The 23,889-nt window shown below is 37.6% G+C and overlaps 2 protein-coding genes across 2 annotated transcripts in view; one reads left to right on the top strand and one right to left on the bottom strand.

Annotated features, from left to right (window-relative positions):
- LOC136173940 (olfactory receptor 10R2-like) overlaps positions 1-8,582 on the top strand; it is a 40,136-nt gene extending 31,554 nt beyond the window's left edge. Inside the window, exon 2 of the mRNA XM_065943746.1 lies at positions 7,617-8,582. Coding sequence (XP_065799818.1) covers positions 7,617-8,582 — 966 coding nt within the window. The remainder of the gene's footprint in view (positions 1-7,616) is intronic.
- A 9,640-nt stretch (positions 8,583-18,222) lies between these two features.
- Positions 18,223-19,200, bottom strand: OR6Y1 (olfactory receptor family 6 subfamily Y member 1). Its single transcript, XM_065943726.1, has one exon. The coding sequence runs from the start codon at positions 19,198-19,200 to the stop codon at positions 18,223-18,225; it is 978 nt and encodes a 325-aa protein (XP_065799798.1).
- Between the last annotated feature and the right edge of the window lie 4,689 nt (positions 19,201-23,889).

Here is a 23,889-nt window from a genome sequence, read left to right as displayed (position 1 = left end):
TACTTTGCCAACAAAGGTCCACCTAGTCAAGGCTATGGTTTTTCTAGTAGTCATGTACGAATGTGATAGTTGGACTATAAAGAAAGCTGAGCACTGAAGAATTGATGCTTTTGAGCTGTGGTGCTGGAGAAGACTCTTTAGAGTCCCTTGGACTGCAAGGAGATCCAACCAGTCCATCCTAAAGGAGATCAGTCCTGAATATTCATTGGAAGAATTGATGCTGAAGCTGAAACTCCAATACTTTGGCCATCTGATGAGAAGAACTGATTCACTGATAAAGACCCTGATGCTGGAGAAGATTGAAGGCAGGAGAAAAAGGGGATGACAGACGATGAGATGGTTGGATGGCATCATTGACCCAGTGGACATAGTTTGAGCAAGCTCTGGGAATCGGTGATGGACAGGGAAGCCTAGCATGCTGCAGTCCATGGTGTTGCAAATAGTCGTCCCCAACTGAGTGACTGAACTGAACTGAGCTGGAAACTTTACCTTTTCACAAACAGTGCTGGCTGTGTTCTTCATTCAAACCAAAACTATATCAGAGAGTAGTCATCCTGTGTACTTACCTTCTTCCTAGTGCTGAATGCATTCTAGATATGTCTGCTTTTATCCTATCTCTATTGTCTTCAAGTAGTTTCTCTTTGTATTTCTTCCAGAGTTTGTAATTTTTATCTTCAAGAGGTTTAACAGACCAAGTTCTGAACTCCATTAGAGAGAAACATAATTTCTACTTGCCTTTACTTTTTGAAAGTTACAACACAAACATTTTAATAAAATATTTTATGCCATATAAAAACTTTTGTCTAATTAGTTGAAATTATCTAATTTCAACTGAATCATTCAGTTTAAAATTGATGCAAGTAATATAAAATTATATTAAGTGTCTTAAGGAAAAAAAATGTAGTTCGAGACATTACGTGCCTACAAATTATTGGAAAGTTTTAAATAACTAAGAGTCTGTCACTGGAATTAGTGATTGAAGAACACTTGACCATTAGCTGAAATCTACATGTCAAGAAAACGTTGCTGCTGGTTACAACCATTTTACAGTCTTCTCAAAGCACTCAGAAAAATAGGGAACAGAAACTTAGTCTAACTCTTGCAGGAAACTCTCAGCACTCAGGTTCTTAAGAGTTTGTTCTCTATATAATCAAGATGAAAGAAAGATGACCTCAACTTTGCCTTCCACTTTGCTATCATGAGGAAAACCAAGCAAAGAATAAAACTGAAATAAAGGTCAAAGGAGAGCTAAGAAAAGAGACAAATTGAGCCTATGGCGATGTCATAGTCTATGATTCACAATTTGCCTGCAACTCATCATTTGATATTCAGATGTTTCTTCAGATAGTGGAGTGATGAATTGAATTTCTTTTATCTACTGAATCTTATATAACTGGATTTTTTTTCACTTTTTGCAATACAATAGACAAAAATTATTCTGGAACCATTTCAAGTGTACTAGTTAATGGACAAACCCTACTTCCTCCATTTCATACCATATATTGGGTGAAAAGTTCTGTGAAATCAATCACACATTGCTGCAATTTCTATGTAGAAAGCATCTTGATTAAATTAGATATTTAGCTGTATGAGACTGAGAATCTTTTGAATAGCACAGAGTTTTAAGACTTTCATCTTTATTTTTCCCCTCAGCTATTTGGATGGTGGTGGTGGTTTAGTCATTAAATTGTGTCTGACTCTTGTGACCCCAGGGACTGTGGCCTGCCAGGTTCCTCTGTCCATGGGATTCTCTAGGCAAGAATACTGGAGTGGGTTGCCATTTACTTCTCCAGGGGATCTTCCCAACCCAGGAATCAAACCCAGGTCTCCTGTATTGCAGGTAGATTCTATATGTCCTGAGCTATGAGGGAAAACTTTTGGATAAAGGGAAGCTATTTGGGTAAAGCCAGCTTATTGCAAAAGAAACCTAGCAAGAGTGTGAATCTGAGTTAAGTGAAAGACAGAAAGATAAAAACTATTCATTTATTCAACAAATATATATTGAATGCTTACTATGAATCAGGCAATATCTTAGAGATGGGCTAAAAATTTAGCAAAACAGGAAAAACTTTCCCATGGATGTTGAAATAGAGATGTAAATGAAAAGTATATATATATATACTACACATAAAAATATGTGTTAAAGAGAAAACTCAAATTATAGATGAGGATGTTTTCCAGAGGTTGACCTCTGAGTCAAGACTCAGCATACTGTTGTAATGCAAGTCTATGAATTGAGCCATATCTGATCAGAAATGTCTTGAACTTCCTAGTGATTTATTTATTTTGATGTGGACCATTTTCAAAGTCTTTATTTTGGCCATGAAGCATGTGGAATCTTAGCCCCCTGACCAGGGATCATACTCTCAGTCCCTGCATTGGAAGGTGACATCTTAACTACTGGACCACATAATGATTTAAGCCAATAGATTCCCTTTCCTTATGCTGGGTTATATTGTACTTCATTTACAAGAAAATCAAAGCTACTAACTTACAAGCCACAGTCTTTTTATAATTTTAAAGATTTCTTCTTTACATTTTTACTTCCATATCTATCTTTCCTTTATGTGCAGAGCATGTTTTGTGTATTGACCTTCCCTTGTGGCTCAGACATAATGAATCTGCCTGTAACACAGGAGACCCAGGTTCAATACCTCAGTAGGGAAGATCCCCTGAAGAAGGCAATGGGTACCTACTCCAGTATTCTTGTGTAGATAATTCCATGGACAGAATCTGGTGGGTTATAGTCCATGGGGTTACAAAGAGTCAAACAACTGAGGGACTAACACTTTAGTTTTCACTGGGTTCTCCAGAGAAACACAACCAATAACCTATATTCACATATGTTCTAGTCACAGAAATTGGTTCATACGATTATAGAGATTATCCTAAGTCCACAACTGTGTCAAGAAGTGATTCTAGAAATGTGACTAACTGCAGTATTTTTCAGATTTATTGCTGTGCTGATACCTTCGAGGTCTTTGAACAAATTTTTTTAAAGGTTTATGCTGAGGACTTGGCCTGCACCCCATGGGGAATTGTTTGCTTGGGAAGATACACTGAGCAGACAAGATGGCCAAGAAACCCAGGAATTCTGCAACTATTAGGAGAAACTGCTGTGCACATTCGAGAACTGTTGGAAGCAGCAGTAGCCATTGTTATAGCTCTGTTGGTAGCCTCTGAAAATGGTATAGCTGGAAATAAAGACTCTGAGTCAGTAATCATCTCACTTGGGATTTTCTGCTGATTTGAGGACAGCTGCTAGGGAGTTCTATCAGCTACATCTCAGTCAAGAACTACTGACAGAACTGCAACAGAGTAAAGTGGGAGAAGACTTCAATGCTAAGTGCCTGAAATCTTTTCTGACCTTGCATTGTGAGCCACTCATGGGGGGGGGGGGGGTGAACTTTTCTTCATTGTCTCACAGAAGAGGAAGAATAAACATTTCTAGAAAATCTAAAAGTGTAGGAATTGTGTTGGCTGAGTCTAGCAACAGAAAGCTTGACTTTAACTTCATTTCAAATACAGGATATGAAAACTGTGGCATACGTGTGTACAGCAGGCAATTACCTGTTTTTTGTTTTTTCTTCTCTCACCTACCTTGGGTCTATTCAATAGAGAATTGTGAGAAAGAATGAGGATAATTAGGGGACTGCTCAAGCCCTCTAGGATGCTACCCAAGATTTTTTCACCCTATTCCCTATCCTTGAAGCAGGCACTTGATTGGAGATCTTTTCATCTCCATCAAGCTTGGAAGAAGTGAAGTATTGTCTCTATGGCCCGCATCTAAACACTCCATAGTTATCCTTCAGTCCTCAAACCAGCTCTTTGCCATTGTTCTTCAAAGTCTCAGTTTTACTAGCTACGATATCACCCTTTCTCATCCCTCACACTATGTGTTCCTATACCCCTCTCCTTGGTGCAGAAACTGAATTTGTAGAGTTCAGATGAAACTAGACTAAAAAGGATAACTTTGCTTCTTTATTTGCCATGATAAAGCAGGCTTTATTTGTCTTGGTGAAGTCCAAGGATGAAAAGGGTTGTCTTCCTTACTTAATGACCTCAAAAAATTCAGTCCTGTGTTACCTATTGTAATATGGGTTTTCCATATTTATTTCTCTTTTCTTAATTTGCAACAATTTTCAGCTTCTAATGAGCTATCAGGCAACCTGGGACTAATCGCCAGCTAATTGCCAGTATTAATCTTCTCCTGTTTCTTTTTTAGCCTGTTGGACCTGCGAGACTTAGTATCCAGGTTGTTTCCTACATCCTATTTACTCATTGAATGGATTGGAACTGTGCCAAAATTAATGTTGCAATAATGGATCCCTGGAGTTTTGGAAAGTATAAACATAAACCAGCATGTTGGGGCCACAGCTAATAAGAAACAAAAGAAAATTTCTTCAATGATGCTTTAGGGGATACTTCTCATAATTCTCAGCAGAGGAGGTAGGAACACAGTTTGGAGGTATTGAGATGTCAGTAGTAGAAAGAGAATAAAGTCATTTAAAAATAGAAATGATTATAGTAATATTAGTTTTTGAGTCTTATTTTTATTAGATTTTTATGTTTCACTGACTTCTAATAGCTTTGTGCTAGGGAACATAGAGAAATAGGCCCTGTTGGGTTATTTTATGTAGAAAATTGAGTAAAATTAGTGCTTGGGTATAGTGAGAGAGAGGTCTCCGATGATAATTTTAGAAATGTCCTAATCATCCTGTGAGTTTTAGTCTATCTATGAGTGATGGTTAAAAAGAGCATGTAGGGAAAGCAAGGCACAAATACACAAGGTAGACTTAAAAGTTGGAGAATAATATAGGGCCATGGGGTGATAAATAGAGCATCACCAATGAATTGTAGTAGGCACAGGAATGCTTATAAATAAGAGCCATAAAATATGCTCCCCTAGTCCATGGAACTTACTTCCTTTCTATCAGCCATCTCTGAAAGGCTGATTCCTTTTCAAAGTCTTTTCTGGGTAATTGAGAAAGAAAGGACATAAACTGCTAATTCCTTATCAAAAATGAATTTTCAACATTTAGTTCATTCAATGCCCATTCTCAAACATCACATGAAACTGTTCTGTGGTGACAATGGTATATTAAAAACGTCTAACAGGCAATGAAGGAATAAAGGAAAGATAACTGACTTATTTTTCCTTACAGACTTTCTACTGTCTTTAGCACTCCACACTCCTAACATTCTGTAGACAAATAATCTGAAGCATCAGACTCATAAATGGGAACTGAGGAGGTAAAATAAATTACATTGTTCAAGAATATCCTGTTGGTTTGTTTTGTTAGATATCTAATGATGCATGAAAGTGTTTGGAAGAACCAGAGTTTTAGTAATAGTAGTAATAATAAAAATAAAAGCAATGGTAGGGTATCATGAGGACTTGGGTCTGGCTAATGTTCTATAACTTCTTGGTTGTGTGACACATTGACACAATTATAACTTTGCAATGTGATCTGATAGATTGTGAACTGAATCTCTGTTCCCAGACTCTCCAAATAAGGCTTGAAATTCCATCATCTCTTTCATGACTTTACATTATGCCTTTCGCGGATGCCATCTTTAAAAAATCAAATATTTAGTCATCAACTCATTAAACAAATAGTTCTTAAGTAGCAATTTGTATTTCTGTTATGGGAAATATAAAACTGCTCCCAAGGTATTTATACTCTGATATATGAGAAAGTAGAGGCTGGTACTTTCATGATACATTTCATGCACAATAGAAAGTCATTAAGTTAAGAGAAGAGAAAGTACATGTCCCACTTATCATTGGAGACCAGAGTAGTCAGAGGTCACAGCTTCTGTTCGAGCTTCAATAATGAATAGAAAGCGCATAAAGTTTTCCAGGTGAAGGGGAAAGTATGAGTAAAAGCGCAGAGGTGAGATACCATAAGATGAGAAGACAGTCTTGCTGTTCGTTGAAGAAGGAAAAGTGATTTACAATTATTTCAGTTAAGAACAGTACTCTACCTAAGATAGATACAATTTAACAATAGATATGTAGTAACTAGATATATTACTTTAATTTATCAATAAATTAGCACATTGATGAATGCGTAAACTGATAAAAGGGATGACTTATCTACTCAGTGTACATGCTCTGTTGCTAAGTCATGTCCGACTCTTTGTGACCCTGTGAACTCTAGCCCACCAAGATCCTCTGTCCATGCGATTTCTCAGGCAAGAATAGTGAAGTGAGTTGCCATTTCCTTCTCCAGGGGATCTTCCTGACCCAGAGATCAAATCCGTATCTCCTTCCTGACAGGTGTATTCTTTACCACTGAGCCACCAGGGAAGCCCTGTCTACTTAGAGAACATATCAAGTCTACCTATTAGCCTACTGGTCACTATGCTACACTCAGGTAGAAAAATGAAACTGATACTTTTGCTTCTCTTGAAATGAGAGAATGTGAAGCAAAAACATTCAAAGATGGTATAGATTAGGAAATATACCTTGAAAATGTAGGATTGGACAGCTGGTCTCTTCAACTGAGCTACTTTAGGTAGAAGTTTTTCTTTTTGTATTCTTCTTTGGTGCCTTATATTTTCAACTATTTGGTTGCTTTGATCTTTTTATCACTTTAAAAATTCAAACTTGATTTTAGTTGAATTGCAAAAAGGATTTGCTCATCCTTTAGTAAGGAGAAATTGGAGGAGCTGAAATTCCTTGAGGCCAGGTGCACCCAATGCAATGTTGAGTTCGGTTGGAAATCCAGGTAAAGTGTGAACAGACACAATGGTTCATATTGAAGTAAGGTCTGATATGTTTGATTTATTTTCTCTTGAAATTTGAAACTACAATTAGAGCAGAATCAGAGAATTATCTTGGCACAAGGGTAGATTTAGTAATATCAATGGCCAACCTGACTGTAATAACTTTGTGTTTCTCTAGAGTCACTTAAATATACTAAAATCCAGCCAACTCTCTTCTATTAAGTGCGTGAAATCGATTGATTAAGGGGAAAGGATGTACTAAAGTCAACACAATATTATTGTCTCCATAAATGCACGAAAATAGGAATTAGGTATGCATGTTGGTCTGGTAGATTATTTTTAATAAAATAATATGATTAAAAACTAAAACCTGAAGTAGATGTATGTTTAAAGTATCTCTAAAATGAAGCTTAAGAAAAACTAACACTACTTCCTGAAAGTTAAATACATTATGTAGCAGAAGCTGACATTTAATAGAAGTTTACAGTGTGCATGTGCACTTCTCAGTGCTTTAATTTTCATAAGAAAACTAAGAAAGAGGTGTTATTAGTATTTTATGTTGCACATGAAAAAACTGAAGCACAAAAAGTTACACAGATAATAAATGATAGAGTTAGGCCGATATGCAGGAAGTTTCAGACATTTCCATTCCCTAATTGGTATTTGAGGTAGAGACTGTGAAAATAATTTCCTAGACTTAAACACTGGAAACATGTACTCTTGAGTTTTGGAAACAATTCCATGAATTGACATGGTCCATTGGGCTTTTCCTACTAGCATTAATCCTTATCCCTTCTCCTATTTCTTGTTCCTCAATCCATAGTGGAACTAACTATCTCCCCCTTTCATGGCAAACACTGTTTCTTCATTTTTGTTCTCTGTAGATCAACCTTGGTGAACAAATCAACCAAGCTAATTATTCCTCTGTCACAGAGTTCCTGTTGATGGGATTCTCCAACCTTGGAGAAATCCAGTTCATCCTCTTTGCTGTTTTTCTGTGCCTGTATCTGATTATCCTGAGTGGAAACATCACCATTGTCACTGTCATCTGCCTGGATCGCAGCCTCCACATCCCTATGTATTTCTTCCTAGGGATACTTTCCATTTCTGAGACATGCTATACCTTTGTCATTCTGCCCAAGATGCTCATAAATCTGTTGTCTCTGCTCAGAACAATCTCATTTATTAACTGTGCCACTCAGATGTTTTTCTTCCTTGGTTTTGCTGTCACTAATTGCATGCTACTGGGAATCATGGGTTATGACCGCTTTGTTGCCATCTGTCATCCACTTCGGTACTCTGTCCTTATGAGCTGGCAAGTCTGTGGACAATTGGCAGCCACTTGTGCTGTAATTGGTTTTTTGTTTTCATTGATAGGCTCCCTCTTAGTTTTTGAACTACCTTTCTGTGGCCCCAACAAGATTAACCATTACTTCTGTGACATCTCACCAGTTATCCGCCTTGCCTGTACTGATTCCTATATCAATGAACTCATCATCTTCATTGGTGGAGTTTTAGCACTCATGGCCCCTATGACTTTTATCTGCATCTCTTATGGCTTCATTGTTCACACCATCCTGAGGATCCCATCAGCTGACGGCAAGCGAAAAGCCTTCTCCACGTGTGCCTCCCATCTTACTGTGGTCATTGTCCACTATGGCTGTGCCTCCTTTGTCTATCTGCGGCTGTCATCCAAGTACCCATCCAGCAAAGATAGACTTGTGACAGTGACCTACACAGTTGTAACTCCATTGTTGAACCCCCTGGTGTACAGCCTAAGGAACAAAGATGTCCAGATGGCCATTCAAAAAGTGGCTGGCAGAAGAGGATTTTATTCTAAAGCTCTGTGATAAGAATACTTCATATCTACAAAATACTTTTTTCTGAGGATATACCAATGACTGTAAAAGTGATGATAGTGTTGTCTTTCATTCACATAGCACTTTATAACCTCATAGTGAAAGCTTCTCCATGATATTAATTTGATAGGTTTGGTGAAGTGCAGTCTTAAACTTGGCGTAATTATTAATACTATACACAGTTGAAATGCTCTTAAAGTTGAACAGGGAAGTATATTTTAAATTAATGTTATTGGAATATAATTGTTTCCCAATGTTGTGGTAGTTTCTACTGTACTGAAAACTGAATAAGCTGTATATATACTTAGGTAAGAATGATTTTAGTCTCTTCTAGGAAGGATAAATAGCATACTTTGAATGGTAATTCAATATAGAAGGTCCAGTCATTACAAATTTTCAAGTTTAGAAAAGCCTCAACAGGACTCTTCACAAAAAAATCATTAAGAAAATGGAATAAATCTAGCTGAAATTTAATATAACCATGAGTTATCAGTATTGAAATGGACCCAAGTCTATCACTTCCAACTGCTTTGTTATTGCAGGTATCTTACCTGCAGTATTTCTGCCTCTAGTTTAACCACTGTTAAATATCACTGTTATAAAGCTCCACTTTTATATGCTGTCCTCCTTTTCACTACACATATTATTTCTGGAGACAAATATCTTGTATATAATTTTTCACTTCCACAGCAGCAATTTAAATATTTGAAGATGAATGATGTATGCTTTCCCTAAGACACCTTTAACCTAGCTGATGACTTCTTTGATAAATCCTGGTTGTTTTTCTATGGCTTATTCTCAAGGTACTTTTCATTTCATTAATAGAATTCTTTGATAGAGTCACCAGGAAATGAGTATAATAATCCAGGTGACTTTGGATAATCCTCTCCCTTGTCCTTAAATTCAATTTTATATTAATACAGCCAAAGTTTCTTCCTTATAATTTTCCTATAAGTTCTATTACATGTGTATCCTTCTCTGACTCCTGCGTCTTTCAGACTAAAGGATTATATATTATATATCCACAGTCCTTTCATTTTGAAGCATATTTTGATCAGTTTTGCTTAGCTGGATATTTCTTTTTCAATTATCACCAGTCTCCTGTTCTCTGCAGAAGATATTGTGCATATTCTCACTTCCACTTAAAACAATTAACTATTCTCCCCTCCCATGGCCCTCTTTGTCACTCCTTCCAAACACAATGTTACCTGATATCATTGCATCATACTTTAGAGGAAATGTAAGGTATCAACCAAAACACCATCTTTTTCTTGTCACTGTTGTAAATATACTTGTACCACAATTATTCTAATATTTTTCTTCTTCCTATTACAGTAAAAACAGTTCTTTTTTAGCTTTCTCAAATGCCTCTTCCTTTTCAAATTATCTGAATTTTGCCTATTTCTTATCTATCAGTGTCCCCTGAGTTCCTCTCCATGCAATTAGGTTTTCATTTTTTATCTTAGAAAACAAAGATTGATAATTTGAAATTATGCAAATACATTTAAAATGTGAATGCATCTAAATTTTTCAGATTGGGCACTTTCAGGCCAGTTATGTCAGAGCATGCATGCCCTCCAATATATTTATGTAAAGAAAGCTAGAAGAACGCAAAAGAACTGATCATTTGAGTGGATCAATCCAGTCCCAAGTTGAAGACGTTTTTACTTCCCTCTGGTTTTGTAGTGCATGTGTGCTTAGTTGCTCAGTCGTGTTCAACCCTTTGCAACATCATAGACTCTAGTCTGCCAGGCTCCTCTGTTCATGGGATTCTCCAGGTAAGAATACTGGAGTTGATAGCCATTCCATTCTCCAGGGGATCTTCCCAACCCAAGGATCAAACCTGTGTCTCCTACAGTGCAGGCAGATTATTTACCATCTGAATCACCAGAGAAGCCCATCAAGTACATATACCAACATGATAGTAAAGTTATCTTTGTTTTAAAAGACCTATATATAGAAAACTATAAAACACTGATGAAAGAAATAAAAAATGACACAAATAGATGGAGAAATATACTATGTTCATGGATAAGAAGAATCAATATAGTGAAAATGAGTATACTACCCAAAGCAATCTATAGATTCAATGCAATCCCTATTAACTACCGATGGTATTTTTCACAGAACTAGAACAAATAATTTTACAATTTGTATGGAAATTCAATAAACCTTGAACAACCAAAGCAATATTGAGAAAGAAGAATGGAACTGGAGGATAAGATCTCTTATCGCTTGATAAAATGGTGATGCCATTCAACCATTTCATCTTCTGTCGTCTCCTACTCCTCCCACCTTCAAAAGTCTACAAACAATAAATGCTGGAAAGGGTGTGGAGACAAGGGAACTCTCTTACACTGTTGGTGGGCATGCAAACTAGTACAACCACTATGGAGAACAGTGTGGAGATTTCTTTAAAAACTGGAAATAGAACTGCCATATGACCCAGCAATCTCACTGCTGGGCATACACACTGAGGAAACCAGAATTGAAAGAGACACGTGTACCCCAATGTTCATTGCAGCACTATTTACAATAGCTAGGACATGGAAGCAACCTAGATATCCATTGGCAGATGAATGGATAAGAAAGCTGTGGTACATATACACAATGGAATGTTACTCAGCTATTAAAATGAACACATTTGAATCAGTTCTAATGAGGTGGATGAAACTGGGGCCTATTATACAGAGTGAAACAAGTCAGAAAGAAAAACACCAATACACATATATATGGCATTAACACATATATATGGAATTTAGAAAGATGGTAATGATGACCCAATATGCAAGACAGTAAAAGAGACACAGATATAAAGAACAGATTTTTTGACTCTGTGGGAGAAGGCGAGTGTGGGATGATTTGAGAGAACAGCATTGAAACATGTATATTATTATATGTGAAATGTTCAATGCATGAGACAGGATGCTCATGGCTGGTGCACTGGGATGACCCTGGGGGATGGGGTGAGGAGGGAGATGGTTCAGAATGAGGGACACATGTACACCCATGGCTGATTCATGTCAATGTATGGCAAAAACCACTACAATATTGTAAAGTAATTAGCCTCCAATTAAAATAAATAAATTAATTTTTAAAAAGTTATCTTTGTTTTTCTGTTATAGACAATTTTTAGTTGATTTTTATTTATTATTTTTCTTTGAATTTTTGTGTGTGTATGTGTGTGTTGTGCACTTAATATTTTCATAACATGAAAAAATAAAACCTAAGAAATGAAACATGGCACTTCCTTTTACTGTGCTCCCATGGTGCTTGGGTGCCTTATTGTAAACAATCCTCAAGGACTATCCAGTATAACATCTTTGAATGCAATATTCCCATACAGAAAAGAAAAATCTGATTTCATATTGGATCTGCTCCTTTCACTTTAACCTTTGTATTCTATTGCTTTTGCTACAAATTAATCACCAAAGGGATGCTATCTATAAGCTTAAATTATATAAAGTGGCCCATCTCTGGGAGCCCTGCCTTCCATGTAGTATTAAGTTAAAATATCTTTGTTCAGCTCACAGGAAACTTCCTGACAAGGCCCACCGGCAAATCGCTGCAGGAAGGAAGAAATTAACACACTGTAGAACAAAGACTTTACCCACTCCCCATTTAGTATAAAAGAAACCTGATTGTAACTCAGGCAAGATGCTTCTTTGGGACACCAGTGTACCATCTTCTCATTCTGCTGACTTTGTGAAGAAAGTCGCTATTCCTTGCGCCAGCAACTCATCTCTCAAATTTATTGGCCTATTGTATAGTGGGGCTTCCCAGGTGACTCAGTGGATAAAGAATCTGCCTCAAGCAGGAGATGGTGATTCAATCCATTGGTGAGGAAGATTTCCTGGAGGAAAGCATAGCAATCCACTCCAGTGTTCTTGCCTGGAGGATTCCATGGACAGAGGAACTTGGCAGACTCCAGTCCATAGGGTCACAAAGAGTCAAACATGAATAAAGTAGATGAGCACAAACATAGTGAACAGTACTAACTTGGACTCAGATTAACAGTTTGTGAAGTGGTTTTTTTTTTTTTTTTTTTAGTTGTAAAAAGCAGTTATAGTATCAATATTGACAAATAAAGATATGGGAGGAATCAACTGACTGATATCAATTTAATAAGTTGCTAAAGCCAGCTTTCAGATTCTCTCAATTATTTACTCTATCTTTATTTACTGAATCCCTGTTACATGGTGGAAGAAACAAAGATAAACATTTTTTTCTGCTTTAAAATATTGGATCTACTATGTACTTTCCCAGACTTCTCACCCAGACAAGAATAGTGTTTTTTTTTTTAGTTAAATAAATGCTGCTAATAGCTATACAGCTTTTCTCTTTTTCTTTAGTTCCCTTTCCCACATATCTTTAAATTAAAATATCTTATATCTAATTTAATTAATATCAACAATACAGTAAATAATGACTTCATCTCTTCCTACAATGAATTAATAGGACTTGGAACCCAAGTCCTATTGGAACCCACCTCCACCTTAAAAAATGGAACACTGAAAACAATATGAAAAACATCAGTTTTCAGACACTGGGCAGCAGGCAGCCTAAGATGTGGTCCTTGAGAGAAGAGAGATGATTTGTCTACCTTATAACCTGTGAGCAGTTTCCAGGGTGCAAAGCAGAGAATATGGACCCCAATCACAGACCCTAGGGGAAACTGACTCTAGTTTAAAAAATGCTGAGAATGAGGTTTCTGGTGGAGAGGCCAAAAGAGAAAAGAACAGTCTCTGACTGACTGATTTAGCTAGAGGTTCTTATTTTAGACATGTAGAAAAGTAGCTGTATCTTGGCATTAAGTTGAAGGTAAATAATTTCACAGAACATGATAAATAATACTCTGTGATTCTGATGCAGTGAGAAAATTTTTTTTTGTTTTAAAATGTTTAAATACTAAAGTTAGAAGTTTAGTGACCCCAATTTTTGGCAGAAGGGGAATCCAAATAGTGCCATGGAATCTAACTGAATTAAGACAGAGATTGGAATTCAGAGAGAATGAAGGAGCTTTTTACAAAACAGAGAACTAGAAAGGAGTTAGCACACAGAACGGACTCTACATATCTAAAAAAAAAAAGTCTTTGGCATCAAGCCTTTGGCACAGTACTGACACACACATCTATGACAAGAAACTACCACTTAGAGAAGGAGGGGAAAAAACTACTGTAAGCATTAAACCACATTATTCCTGGAGCTTACAGAAGAAGCGTTTGTGTTCCCAGTGGCCAGAGTAGACTTTGCAGGCTACACAGCCCAAGGTAGAATCCTAAGAATATTTGCCCAGTAGTTGGAATAAATCAGTACTAGCCTGAAGGCTGTTTTGACACAACTTAAAAACTGATTTTGAAGCTGAAACTCCAATACTTTGGCCACCTGATGCGAAGAGCTAACTCATTTGAAAAGACCCTGATGCTGGGAAAGATTGAGGGCAGGAGGAGAAGGGGATGACAGAGGATGAGATGGTTGGATGGCATCACTGACTCAATGGAAATGGGTTTGGGTGGACTCTGGGAGTTGGTGATGGACAGGGAGGCCTGGTGTGCTGCAGTTCATGGGGTTGCAAAGAGTCAGAAAAGACTGAGAGACTGAACTGAAAAACTTTAAGCAAAGGTTTAAAATTATTTAACTGATTTTAAATAAAAAATCATTGGGCCAGAACAATATATGTGTGTGTTAGTTGCTCAGTCGTGTCCAACTCTTTGCAACCCCTTGGACTGTAGGCCACCAGGCTTCCCTGTCCATGGGATTCTCCAGTCAAGAATACTGGAGTGGGTTGCCAGTTCCTCCTCAAGGGGATCTTTCCAACCCAAGGATCGAACCCAGGTCTTCAGTATTGCAGGCAGATTCTTTACCATCTGAGACACCACGGAAACCCAAAACAAACGCCAGCATGATTCACTGGCTGGGAATCGAACCCTGGTCTCCCACGTGGGAGGCGAGAATTTTACCACTGAACCACCAATGCCCCATAACAATATATAATCATACTTAAAATAATAAAACAAAATTTAGTAGTAAAACAATAAAATCTAATTTCTGACATTAATAATTTCTGATATCTAATGAAAAGATACTAGACATTCAGAGATGTGGAAGGAATATAATCCATAAGCAGGAGATATATTATTTGATAGAAACAGATACCGATTAGTTCACTGGCAAAAATTACAAAATATTTAAGGGGAAAATGATATCAATTCTACACACTCATTCTTATGTACTGAAAGTTCATGTCCCCTCAAAATTTGTTCATGTCCCCACTGCTTCAACCTGCAGTGTGACTGTATTTGGAGATAGGACCGTTGTGTAGAAAATTAAGGTTAAATGTGGCTGTGTTCTCTTTCTCCACCCCATGCACACACAAGAAGAGGTGCCTACCTACATGCCAGAACAAATCCACCCGGGAACTGAGTGGCTCGCACCTAATTAGATTCTATACTTCAAAACTGTGAGAATATAAGCTGCTTACTGAAAGACACTTTTAAGAAAATAAAAGGCAAGGAATCAAGTGCAGGAACATATTAGTGAAACAAATCTGACAAATAATTGCACCAGACTGTAATAAGAATTCTTAAAGCTTAGATCTTTCTGACCCAGGGGTTGAACACTGGTCTCCTGCAATGCAGGCAAATTCTTTTACTGTCTCGAGTCCCCAGGGAAGTCCTAGCAATAAGATAAAAACTCTAATTAAAAACTGGATAAATTATTTGATTAGACACTCTGAGGGAGAGAGCAATTTAGCTGCAATGGCATGTTCAGACTCTCTCGCCCCACATTTTGCAAAGAATGAGTGTGTAACAGCTGAGATCACTTGTAGCACTGTGCATGTGCATGATGCAGTACTCATTTGGTCATGGGCTACTTTGTGAGGAATGCCTGTATGAGCTTCACAATGAAAGCCCTGGCTGCTGCTGTAGTGGGGCTACATTGGAGCAACACAATGGTTTCATCATATGAGGTTACATTAAGGCTCTGTTATGGTTATGTCGTGGCTGCTGCATCAGCCGAGAAAGTGACTGTGTTATGGCTGCTGTGCCAGCCAGGAGAGAATGGACATGTCTGCAGTTCCTTTGGCTCCTGGAGTCCCTTTCCAGCTTCTTAGCTTGTGCCTTGCCTACCCTGCTTCAAGGAACAGTACAGACAGTGTGAACAGCAAGACAACTGACTTCACAAACAGGAACAGCAATACACACTCCCACAAAGAAGTTTTATAAATTTCAAGGAAGGTCCGTCTGGTCAAGGCTATGGTTTTTCCAGTGGTCATGTGTAGATGTGAGAGTTGGACTGTGAAGAAAGCTGAGCACTGAAGAATTGATGCTTTTGAACTGTGGTGTTGGAGAAGACTCTTGAGAGTCCCTTGGACTGCAAGGAGATCCAACCAGTCCATCCTAAAGGAGATCAGTCCTGGATGTTCATTAGAAGGACTGATGCTGAAGCTGAAACTCCAATACTTTGGCCACCTCATGCTAAGAGTTGACTCATTGGGAAAGACTCTGATGCTGGGAGGGATTAGGGGTAGGAGCAGAAGGGGACAACAGAGGATGAGATGGCTGGATGGCATCACCGACTCAATGGGCATGAGTTTGAGTAAACTCCGGGAGTTGGTGATGGACAGGGAGGCCTGGCGTGCTGCGATTCATGGGGCCGCAAAGAGTTGGACACGACTGAGTGACTGAACTGAACTGAACTGACTGAAATGAAAAAAGATACTCATTAGGGCAATGCAAAATAAAACCAATGAGATACCAAAAACCACCATATCAGAAGTTTAATGTTGCTAACAACTGACAAGGTCATAATTCAACAGAAAATCTCATAAATTGCTTATAGGAATGTAAAACAGTTCAGCTACTTTGGAAAATTTGACAACTTTTTTACAAATTTAAGCAAAAACATCATACTACTCGGTAACAATGCCAAGTATGCATGCATGACAAGTTGCTTCAATTGTGTCCGACTCTGTGTGACCCTATGGACTGTAACTTGCTAAGCTCTTTTGCCCATGGAATTCTCCAGGCAAGAATATTGGAGTGGGTTACAATTTCCTCTTCCAGGGGATCTTCCCGACCTAGGGATCGAACCTGCATCTCTTACATATTCTGCAATGTCAGGCAGTTTCTTTACCACTGTCACCACCTGGGAAACCCAGTGATGCCAAACAACCCTCATGTCCTGGAGAGAAATTAAAGTTTTGTACTAATTTTAAAAAAACACCTTATTTTAATCTTAAACATTCATAGAAGATTTATTAATAAAATTCCTAAACTAGAAATAGACTGAATGTCCATCAGCTTGTTGAATATAGCAAATTGTGTTATATCCATACAATGAAATAGCACTCAGCAATTCCATAAAACTTATATATATAATATATAATTATAATTATTAAATAACTATAATATATAATTATGATATTCAGCCCATACAACTGATATATAAGTGAAAATAGCCTTAGTCAGAAGAATACCTATTATTTGATTTCATTTAAAGGAATTCCTAGAAAAGGCAAAGCTAAATTGATAAAAACCATGTCAGCTGCCAGTGGCTCAGTCTAGGGTATGGATAAGAAATTTAATTTAAAAGGACACAAGGAAACTTTTCAAGATGGTGTAAATGTTCTATATGGTGACTGTTGTTGTTTCACAATTATATACTTTTCTAAAATTCATTGAACAACACACTTGAAAAAGGTGAAATTTATTAATGGAATCATACTTTACAAAACTGAGTTTGCAAAAATTAATTGTAATAAAGACATGAAAAGTAATTGGCCATAAACTCTATCCTTAAAGACATACAGAGAGCTGTTCTTTTAATGTTTAAAATCTTGAAAACATAATGATATTTCTAAATTTTCACTTGGGCTTTCACAATGCCACTCATTGCTTTTGAGCATTTTTAAATCTATAAATGAATCAATTAAGATGAAATGGTAACTTAGATGAACACATGCCAATATTTTCTGTGGAAAAATAGAGGGTGAGAGAAAGTGAGAAGGAAGAGAGACAGAGGGACATGGAGAAAGACAGAGAAAAGAGGGAAGAAATCTACAAATGTATAAAAGGAAAGAAGGATTAAAAAGAGTGGACTTACAAGGGAAGAAAACAAAGATAGGTGAAAATGACAAAGTAGAATAGACACAATCAGAATGGGATGAAGGAGGAACTGGAAGGCTCATAAATTAAAAATGTATTCATAATTCCCATCTTCATCTCCTGATTTCAAACATGTATATATTCAATTATTCTTTCAACAAATATCTATGAAGCACCTACTATGTGTTGGACACAGCTGAATGTATAGATGATACATTAATGAATTAAACAAAAATCTCTCTTTTCAGTTAATATTTTAGTGAGAGAAAAAAATCTGCTTTCATAATTTTTGGAAAGTATTTAAAACTTCTCTGCTGACATAGAAGGAGAGGCTATTTCTTAGGGCTATCCCTCCAGCCATGTTTGTGCATGCACACATGCACTCATGCACACACACACACACACACACACACAGAGGAGATCAGCATTAAGGTACTAGAGGTTGATAAATAAGCAAAGGCAGGAATGTGGGAAGAACTATGTGGGAATCATCTCCTGATTCATGCACGAAGGGATTCTACACACTAATTAATCACAGTCCTATCTTCCCTGGGTTCACTGCCTTTGCAAAGTATCGTCTTCCTGAGGGCTGCCTTAACTTCACGGTTTCTCAGACAATAAATGATAGGGTTGAGGAGTGGGACAATGATGGTGTAGAGGACAGATACCATTTTGTTGGAATTATAGGCATACATAAGTTTAGGGCGGGCATAAGTGAAAAGGGTCGTGGAATAGAAGAGAATTACAACTGCTAGGTGAGAGGCACAGGTGGAAAATGCCTTTTGGCGTCCCTGAGAAGAAGGGATCCTGAGAACGGTGGTGAGAATGGTGGCATAAGATGCCACCACTACACAAAGGGGAACAGCAATGACCATGAGGGCCAAGAAGAAATCCACTAGTTCAGCTTGTGAGGAGTCCTCACAGGAAACATTGAGGAGTGGGGAAATATCACAAAAGTAGTGATTGATATGAGGTGTGCCACAGTAGTGAAGTCGGGCTATGAAAACAATCTTAATCATGGCAGTCATGAGTCCACAGAACCAGCATCCTGCAGCCAGTGTGCCACAAAGCTGGTTGGTCATGATGAGTGGGTACCGTAGTGGGTTACAAATGGCTACATAGCGGTCAAAAGCCATTGCAGCAAGGAGGATGTACTCAGTGCAGACAAAGGTCACAAAGAAGTAAAGCTGAGTCATGCAACCATTGAAGGAAATTGTCTTGTCATGGCTGAGGAAGTCTATCTGCATCTTGGGGCTGATGACTGTGACATACCACATCTCCAGGAAAGAGAGGTTGCTCAGAAAGAAGTACATGGGCTTGTGCAACTGTCCATCGCTATGAATGACGAAGATGATTAGAAAGTTCTCTACAAGTGTCAGAAGGTAAATTGCCAGGAAAACAAAGAAGAGGAGCAGCTGGAAGGCTGGTCGTGTTGAAAATCCCAGAAGAACAAAATGTGTTGTCACTGTATGGTTATCTGTTTCCAGATCCTTGGTAATCATAATTGGCTGTGGGCATAGACAAAATCAGTTCCTTCCATGTCCCAAGCACCAACTTACAGTTTTTGACTGTAGAGCCCACTGCCTGGAAACTCATCACAGTAGAAGCTCTCTGGCCATTATATCTTTACTTTCTTCCAAATTATAATTAGAGAATCAAAACTTTTCAGCCAAAATGTACTTTCAGGAGTTCATACTTTATTATTTTTCAAATTAATCTGAGAATGCATCCAAAGTCACACAGAGGTGGAGTCTGAACCTTCTAACTCTCAGCTTTATCTTTACCCAGTACAGAGGATGGCCTTTATACCAACGTTTTAAGAAACACATTTTCATCTACTGAATACGGAAAGAAAGTAGAGGGCTCATTTGCTTATTTTCCAAATATAATTGTGTAAGTTGTTATCTGTAAAATAGATAGATGCCTCCTGTTTCTTGACCTATTTAACTGTGCTGTAAAGCTTGAGTGAAATGATATTTGAGCAAATACACAGGATTCATAAAAAATTCAATGTGAATATGCACTGGCTTCTCAGAGAACAAAATTGAACTGATTTAAAAGGTAAGGTGGAGAAAGGGAACATTCCTACACTACTGGTGGGAATATAAACTGATATAGCCATTATGGAGAACAGTAGGGAGATTCCTTTAAAAAAAACTAGACATAAATCTACCATATGATCCAGCAATCCCATTACTGTGCATATACCCTGAGAAAACCACAATTCTAAAAGACACGTACCCCAGTGTTCACTGCATCACTATTTACAGTAGCCAGGACATGAAAACAACCTAAATGTCCATCTACAGATGAATGAATAAAGAATATGTGGTACATGCATACAATGGAATATTACTTAACCATAAAAAGGAATTAACTTGAGTCAATGGTAGTGAGGTAGATGAACCTAGAGTCTGTTATACAGAGTGAAGTAAGTCAGAAAGAGAAAAACAAATGTCACATATTAATACATATATATGGAACCTAGAAAAAATGATATTGATGAAACTATTTGCAAGGAAGGAATGGAGATACAGATGTAGAGAATAGATTTGAGGACCCAGTGGGGAAAGGAGAGGGTGGGAGGAATGAAAAAAGTAGCATTGATATATATACACTATCATGAGTTAAATAGATAGCTGGTGAGAGGTTGCCATATAACACAGGGATCCCAGTCTGGCACTCTGATGACTTAGAGGAGTGGGATGGGGGCGGGGGAGAGAGGTTCAGGAGAAAGGGGCTATATGTGTAATTATGGTGATTCACAAAACAACACTGTAAAGCAATTTTCCTCCAATTAAAAAACAAATTTTAAAAGAGGTAAAACAGGTAATATTTCCCATTATACAATTCATTATATAGGATGATATCTTAGAAGTATGAAAAAAATACATTTAAATCCCACTTTTGTCCCAACTCTAGTTAGGAGAAGATATTATGTAACTTTTAGAATATTATTTCTTTTATTTTTAAGGTATGTGTAAATAAAATTACATTTTGTGAACATCTAATGAGTTCTAGAGTCTAAATTAAGTCCCTATAGATGCTTGTTGTTATCATTTTAGGATTCACCACTAACCTCCCCAAAAGCCTGCCAAAAAACCAACAAAGATCTTAATGGTAGAGACCACTGTTAATAATAAAGATGGAGAAGACTGCAGGACTTTTTCAAAGACATTAAATAACTCATAACTTGTTTGAAAGTAATATCCAAAAAATAAAGTAACGAGATGCCTTTTACCATTAGTGACCCTTCTGCTTTCCTAGCCAGTCATTCAGCAAAACCTATGGCCTTCTAAACTGAGTTGAGAATCATTCAAAAAACTGCTACAGGCTGAATGCCTTACCTCTTCCAATCTTTCTGTGTCTTACTGCTTGATTCTTCTTTTCTGTTCTTATCCAGAGCCAGTCACTCTTGTTCTCTATGTATCTCAACAATCTTGCTTTTGTTTACGTAAAGATGGGGGCAATAGAGAAGGTTATTTATTTATTTTCCTGAGGAAACAATCCTGGAATAAAAGAGATAGAAAGGTACTCTCCACCCCATCCATTTCCCTTGTCCTACTTAGATCTCAGCTTTAGGATCCCGAAGAAAGGCAGAAGAGTCAACTTTTAATTATCCATGTTGGTAGAGGAAAATGGGCTTCTCAGATTGTGCTACTGGTAAAAAAGCTGCCTGCCAATGAAGGAGATGTAAGAGACACATGTTTGATTCCTGGGTCAGGAAGATCCCCTGGAAGAGGGCATGGCAATCCACTCCAGTATTCTTGTCTGGAAAATCCCATGAACTGTAGGAGCCTGGTGGGCTACAGTCCATAGGGCCTCAAAGAGTCGGACACTACTGAAGTGACTTGGCATGCATGAATAAAGGAAAATAGACAGTTAACCAAAAAGGTGAGCAATTTATACAAGAAAAAATTCAACAAACAATTTTATCTTCTTTTGGAATATGGACTTTTCACACACACACACATGCACATACATACACACATGCACATACATACACACTTAACACAAAACTTGGCCTTGCTCACTCGTCTAGGATTCTCTAGGTTGTTGGACAGTGGAGCTTAAGGCAAGGTCTATGAATTCTCTCTTGTTGAATAAGTTATTTTTTCTTCTGAGCATTAAACTGTACCTTTGAGACACTAACACACTGCCAGATGTGCCAAGAACACAGCTTTAAGTTGTACCCCTGAAAACAGTTTTAAAGAAAACTTGTCTGAGAAATAAAACTTTAGAGTGTGAAGAATCAAATTGCCAGGATAAGAGCCAAGAGCCAGGTGAAGATTCCAGCATCTTGGAACTCAAACACATTAGATCTGTTCCTTGGAGCCCACCCTCAGCTATCCTTGTGGACTTAGCTCATAGAATTATAATATTTTAAAACCACAAACCAGTGGTTACCAGTGGTGGGGGAGGGGCAACATATGGGTAGAGGGAAGCATAATCTATTGGGTGTAAGAGAAGCTCAAGGATGTGTTATACCACACAGGGAATATAGCTAACATTGTCTAATAACTGTAAATGGAAAGTAAACTTTAAAGTTGTATAAAAATAAATAATTAAGAAATAAAATAAAATCAATGGAATTTTAGTTCAACTTCTTTTGCTGTTCATGTGGTGGAAGTGAATCCTAGAGTGCTTAAATGATTTTGTAAATGTCAAGCAACTATAAAGCAGCAAAGTAGCAATTTATTGATAACATTTCAGCCCTTGGCAAAATGGTTACCTAACAAACTCTGTTCAGTTTAATTTCTTCTATTGACCAACAATCTAAGCATAAGTGAGGCACTTCATCTTACATCTTAGTTTGTTTTGAACAGAATTCTAAAAGTTAATGTAAATTTTACAATCATAATGTTTTTCAAAAGACTGTATTTCATAAGAACAGAGTTCCAGGAGCACAGGATCATATTGCTGTAAGGAACCTGATAGATCAAATGATTTTGTTGTTGTTTAGCCACTAAATCATGTCTCTTTTGTGACTCCATGGACTATAGCCCACCAGGCTCTGTCCATGGGATTTCGCAGGCAAGAATACTGAAGTGGGTTGCCATTTCCTTCTCCAGGGGATCTTCCTGACCCAGGGATTAAGCCAGCGTCTTTTGCATTGGCAGGTGGATTCTTTACTACTGAGTCACCAGGGAAGCCCTAAATGATTTTAGTCCTTCTTAATTTTGTAAGTATTCACCTAACTTCTGCCTGATCCTCTCAAGGAACAGAAAACCGTATCCAAAATACAGCCATACTTTAAAAAAAAAGAAACCACTGATTGGGAGATACAGGGCCTTCTCCAATAGAACATAGTGGTGCCACATTCATGGATTCTGCTTCTGTTTTCTGAAGCTTCAAAGAATAAGTCTCATTTCTTTCTCCAAGGATAGCTTTCATGCTCTGAAAACAGCTATCAGCTCTGTTAACCTCAACTCCCGCCCCAAACCCACTAGCCTATTATCCCTGCCTCATGTTTCCTTGTCTTTCTTTCTCTAGACTAAATCATTCAAAAAAAATTTTTTTTGCCTCATCTAGTTACTCCTCCTGAAGTTTGTGATCATCCTTCCTGAATAACTTCAGTTAAACTAGAACATTTAATGAGGAGCAATGTCAGAAAACTATGAACAATAGCATGATATTTAAGGCTTAACTTCATTCTGAAAACAGTCAATAGGAACAGCTTTATCTCATTGAGCCTTCCAGCAAAGAGGATCAGGAGACTTTGATTTCCAAGGGAGGATGTAAATAGTCTTCCCAAAAGGTAATGGGTTATCAGTGCCGTGGTCATGTTGGGATGGGAAGGAAATTGCTCTGTTGTTTGGGGAGAAATAGATGCCTAAGACTAGAAGTGAGGGGCAAGGGAGAAAACGTGTGCAGTCAAAGCACTCCCAGAAGTAGAGGCATTTGAAGTTGTCACGCCAGCTCTGTGGAGATGGATCTGACCAAGTTGAGGATGCCCCAAATCTCCAGAGTAGGACACAGGTAGAGAGGTGTGGCAGGATAATCATTTGTGTTCAACATAACAATTATTGCAGGGAGAAGAGAAAAAGGTAAAGGTTGGGCAGAGACCAACATACTAGTCTTGGACCCTCAATGACAAGATATTTTCTAAAAGAGAGAAACATATTTTACTCCTTCAAATCAGTTTTATTTTTTTTTATTTTTTATTTATTTATTTATTTATTTTTTCTTCA

The sequence above is a fragment of the Muntiacus reevesi genome, chromosome 1, assembly GCF_963930625.1.
Source record: "Muntiacus reevesi chromosome 1, mMunRee1.1, whole genome shotgun sequence".
Classification (NCBI taxonomy): Eukaryota; Metazoa; Chordata; class Mammalia; order Artiodactyla; family Cervidae; genus Muntiacus; species Muntiacus reevesi.
Note: the sequence above shows the minus strand (reverse complement) of the source record. Positions and strands in the feature narration are given on the sequence as shown.

Bases quoted from the DNA above. Each gene is read 5' to 3' on its own strand.
- OR6Y1 (XM_065943726.1), bottom strand. From the start codon at position 19,200: ATGATTACCAAGGATCTGGAAACAGATAACCATACAGTGACAACACAT.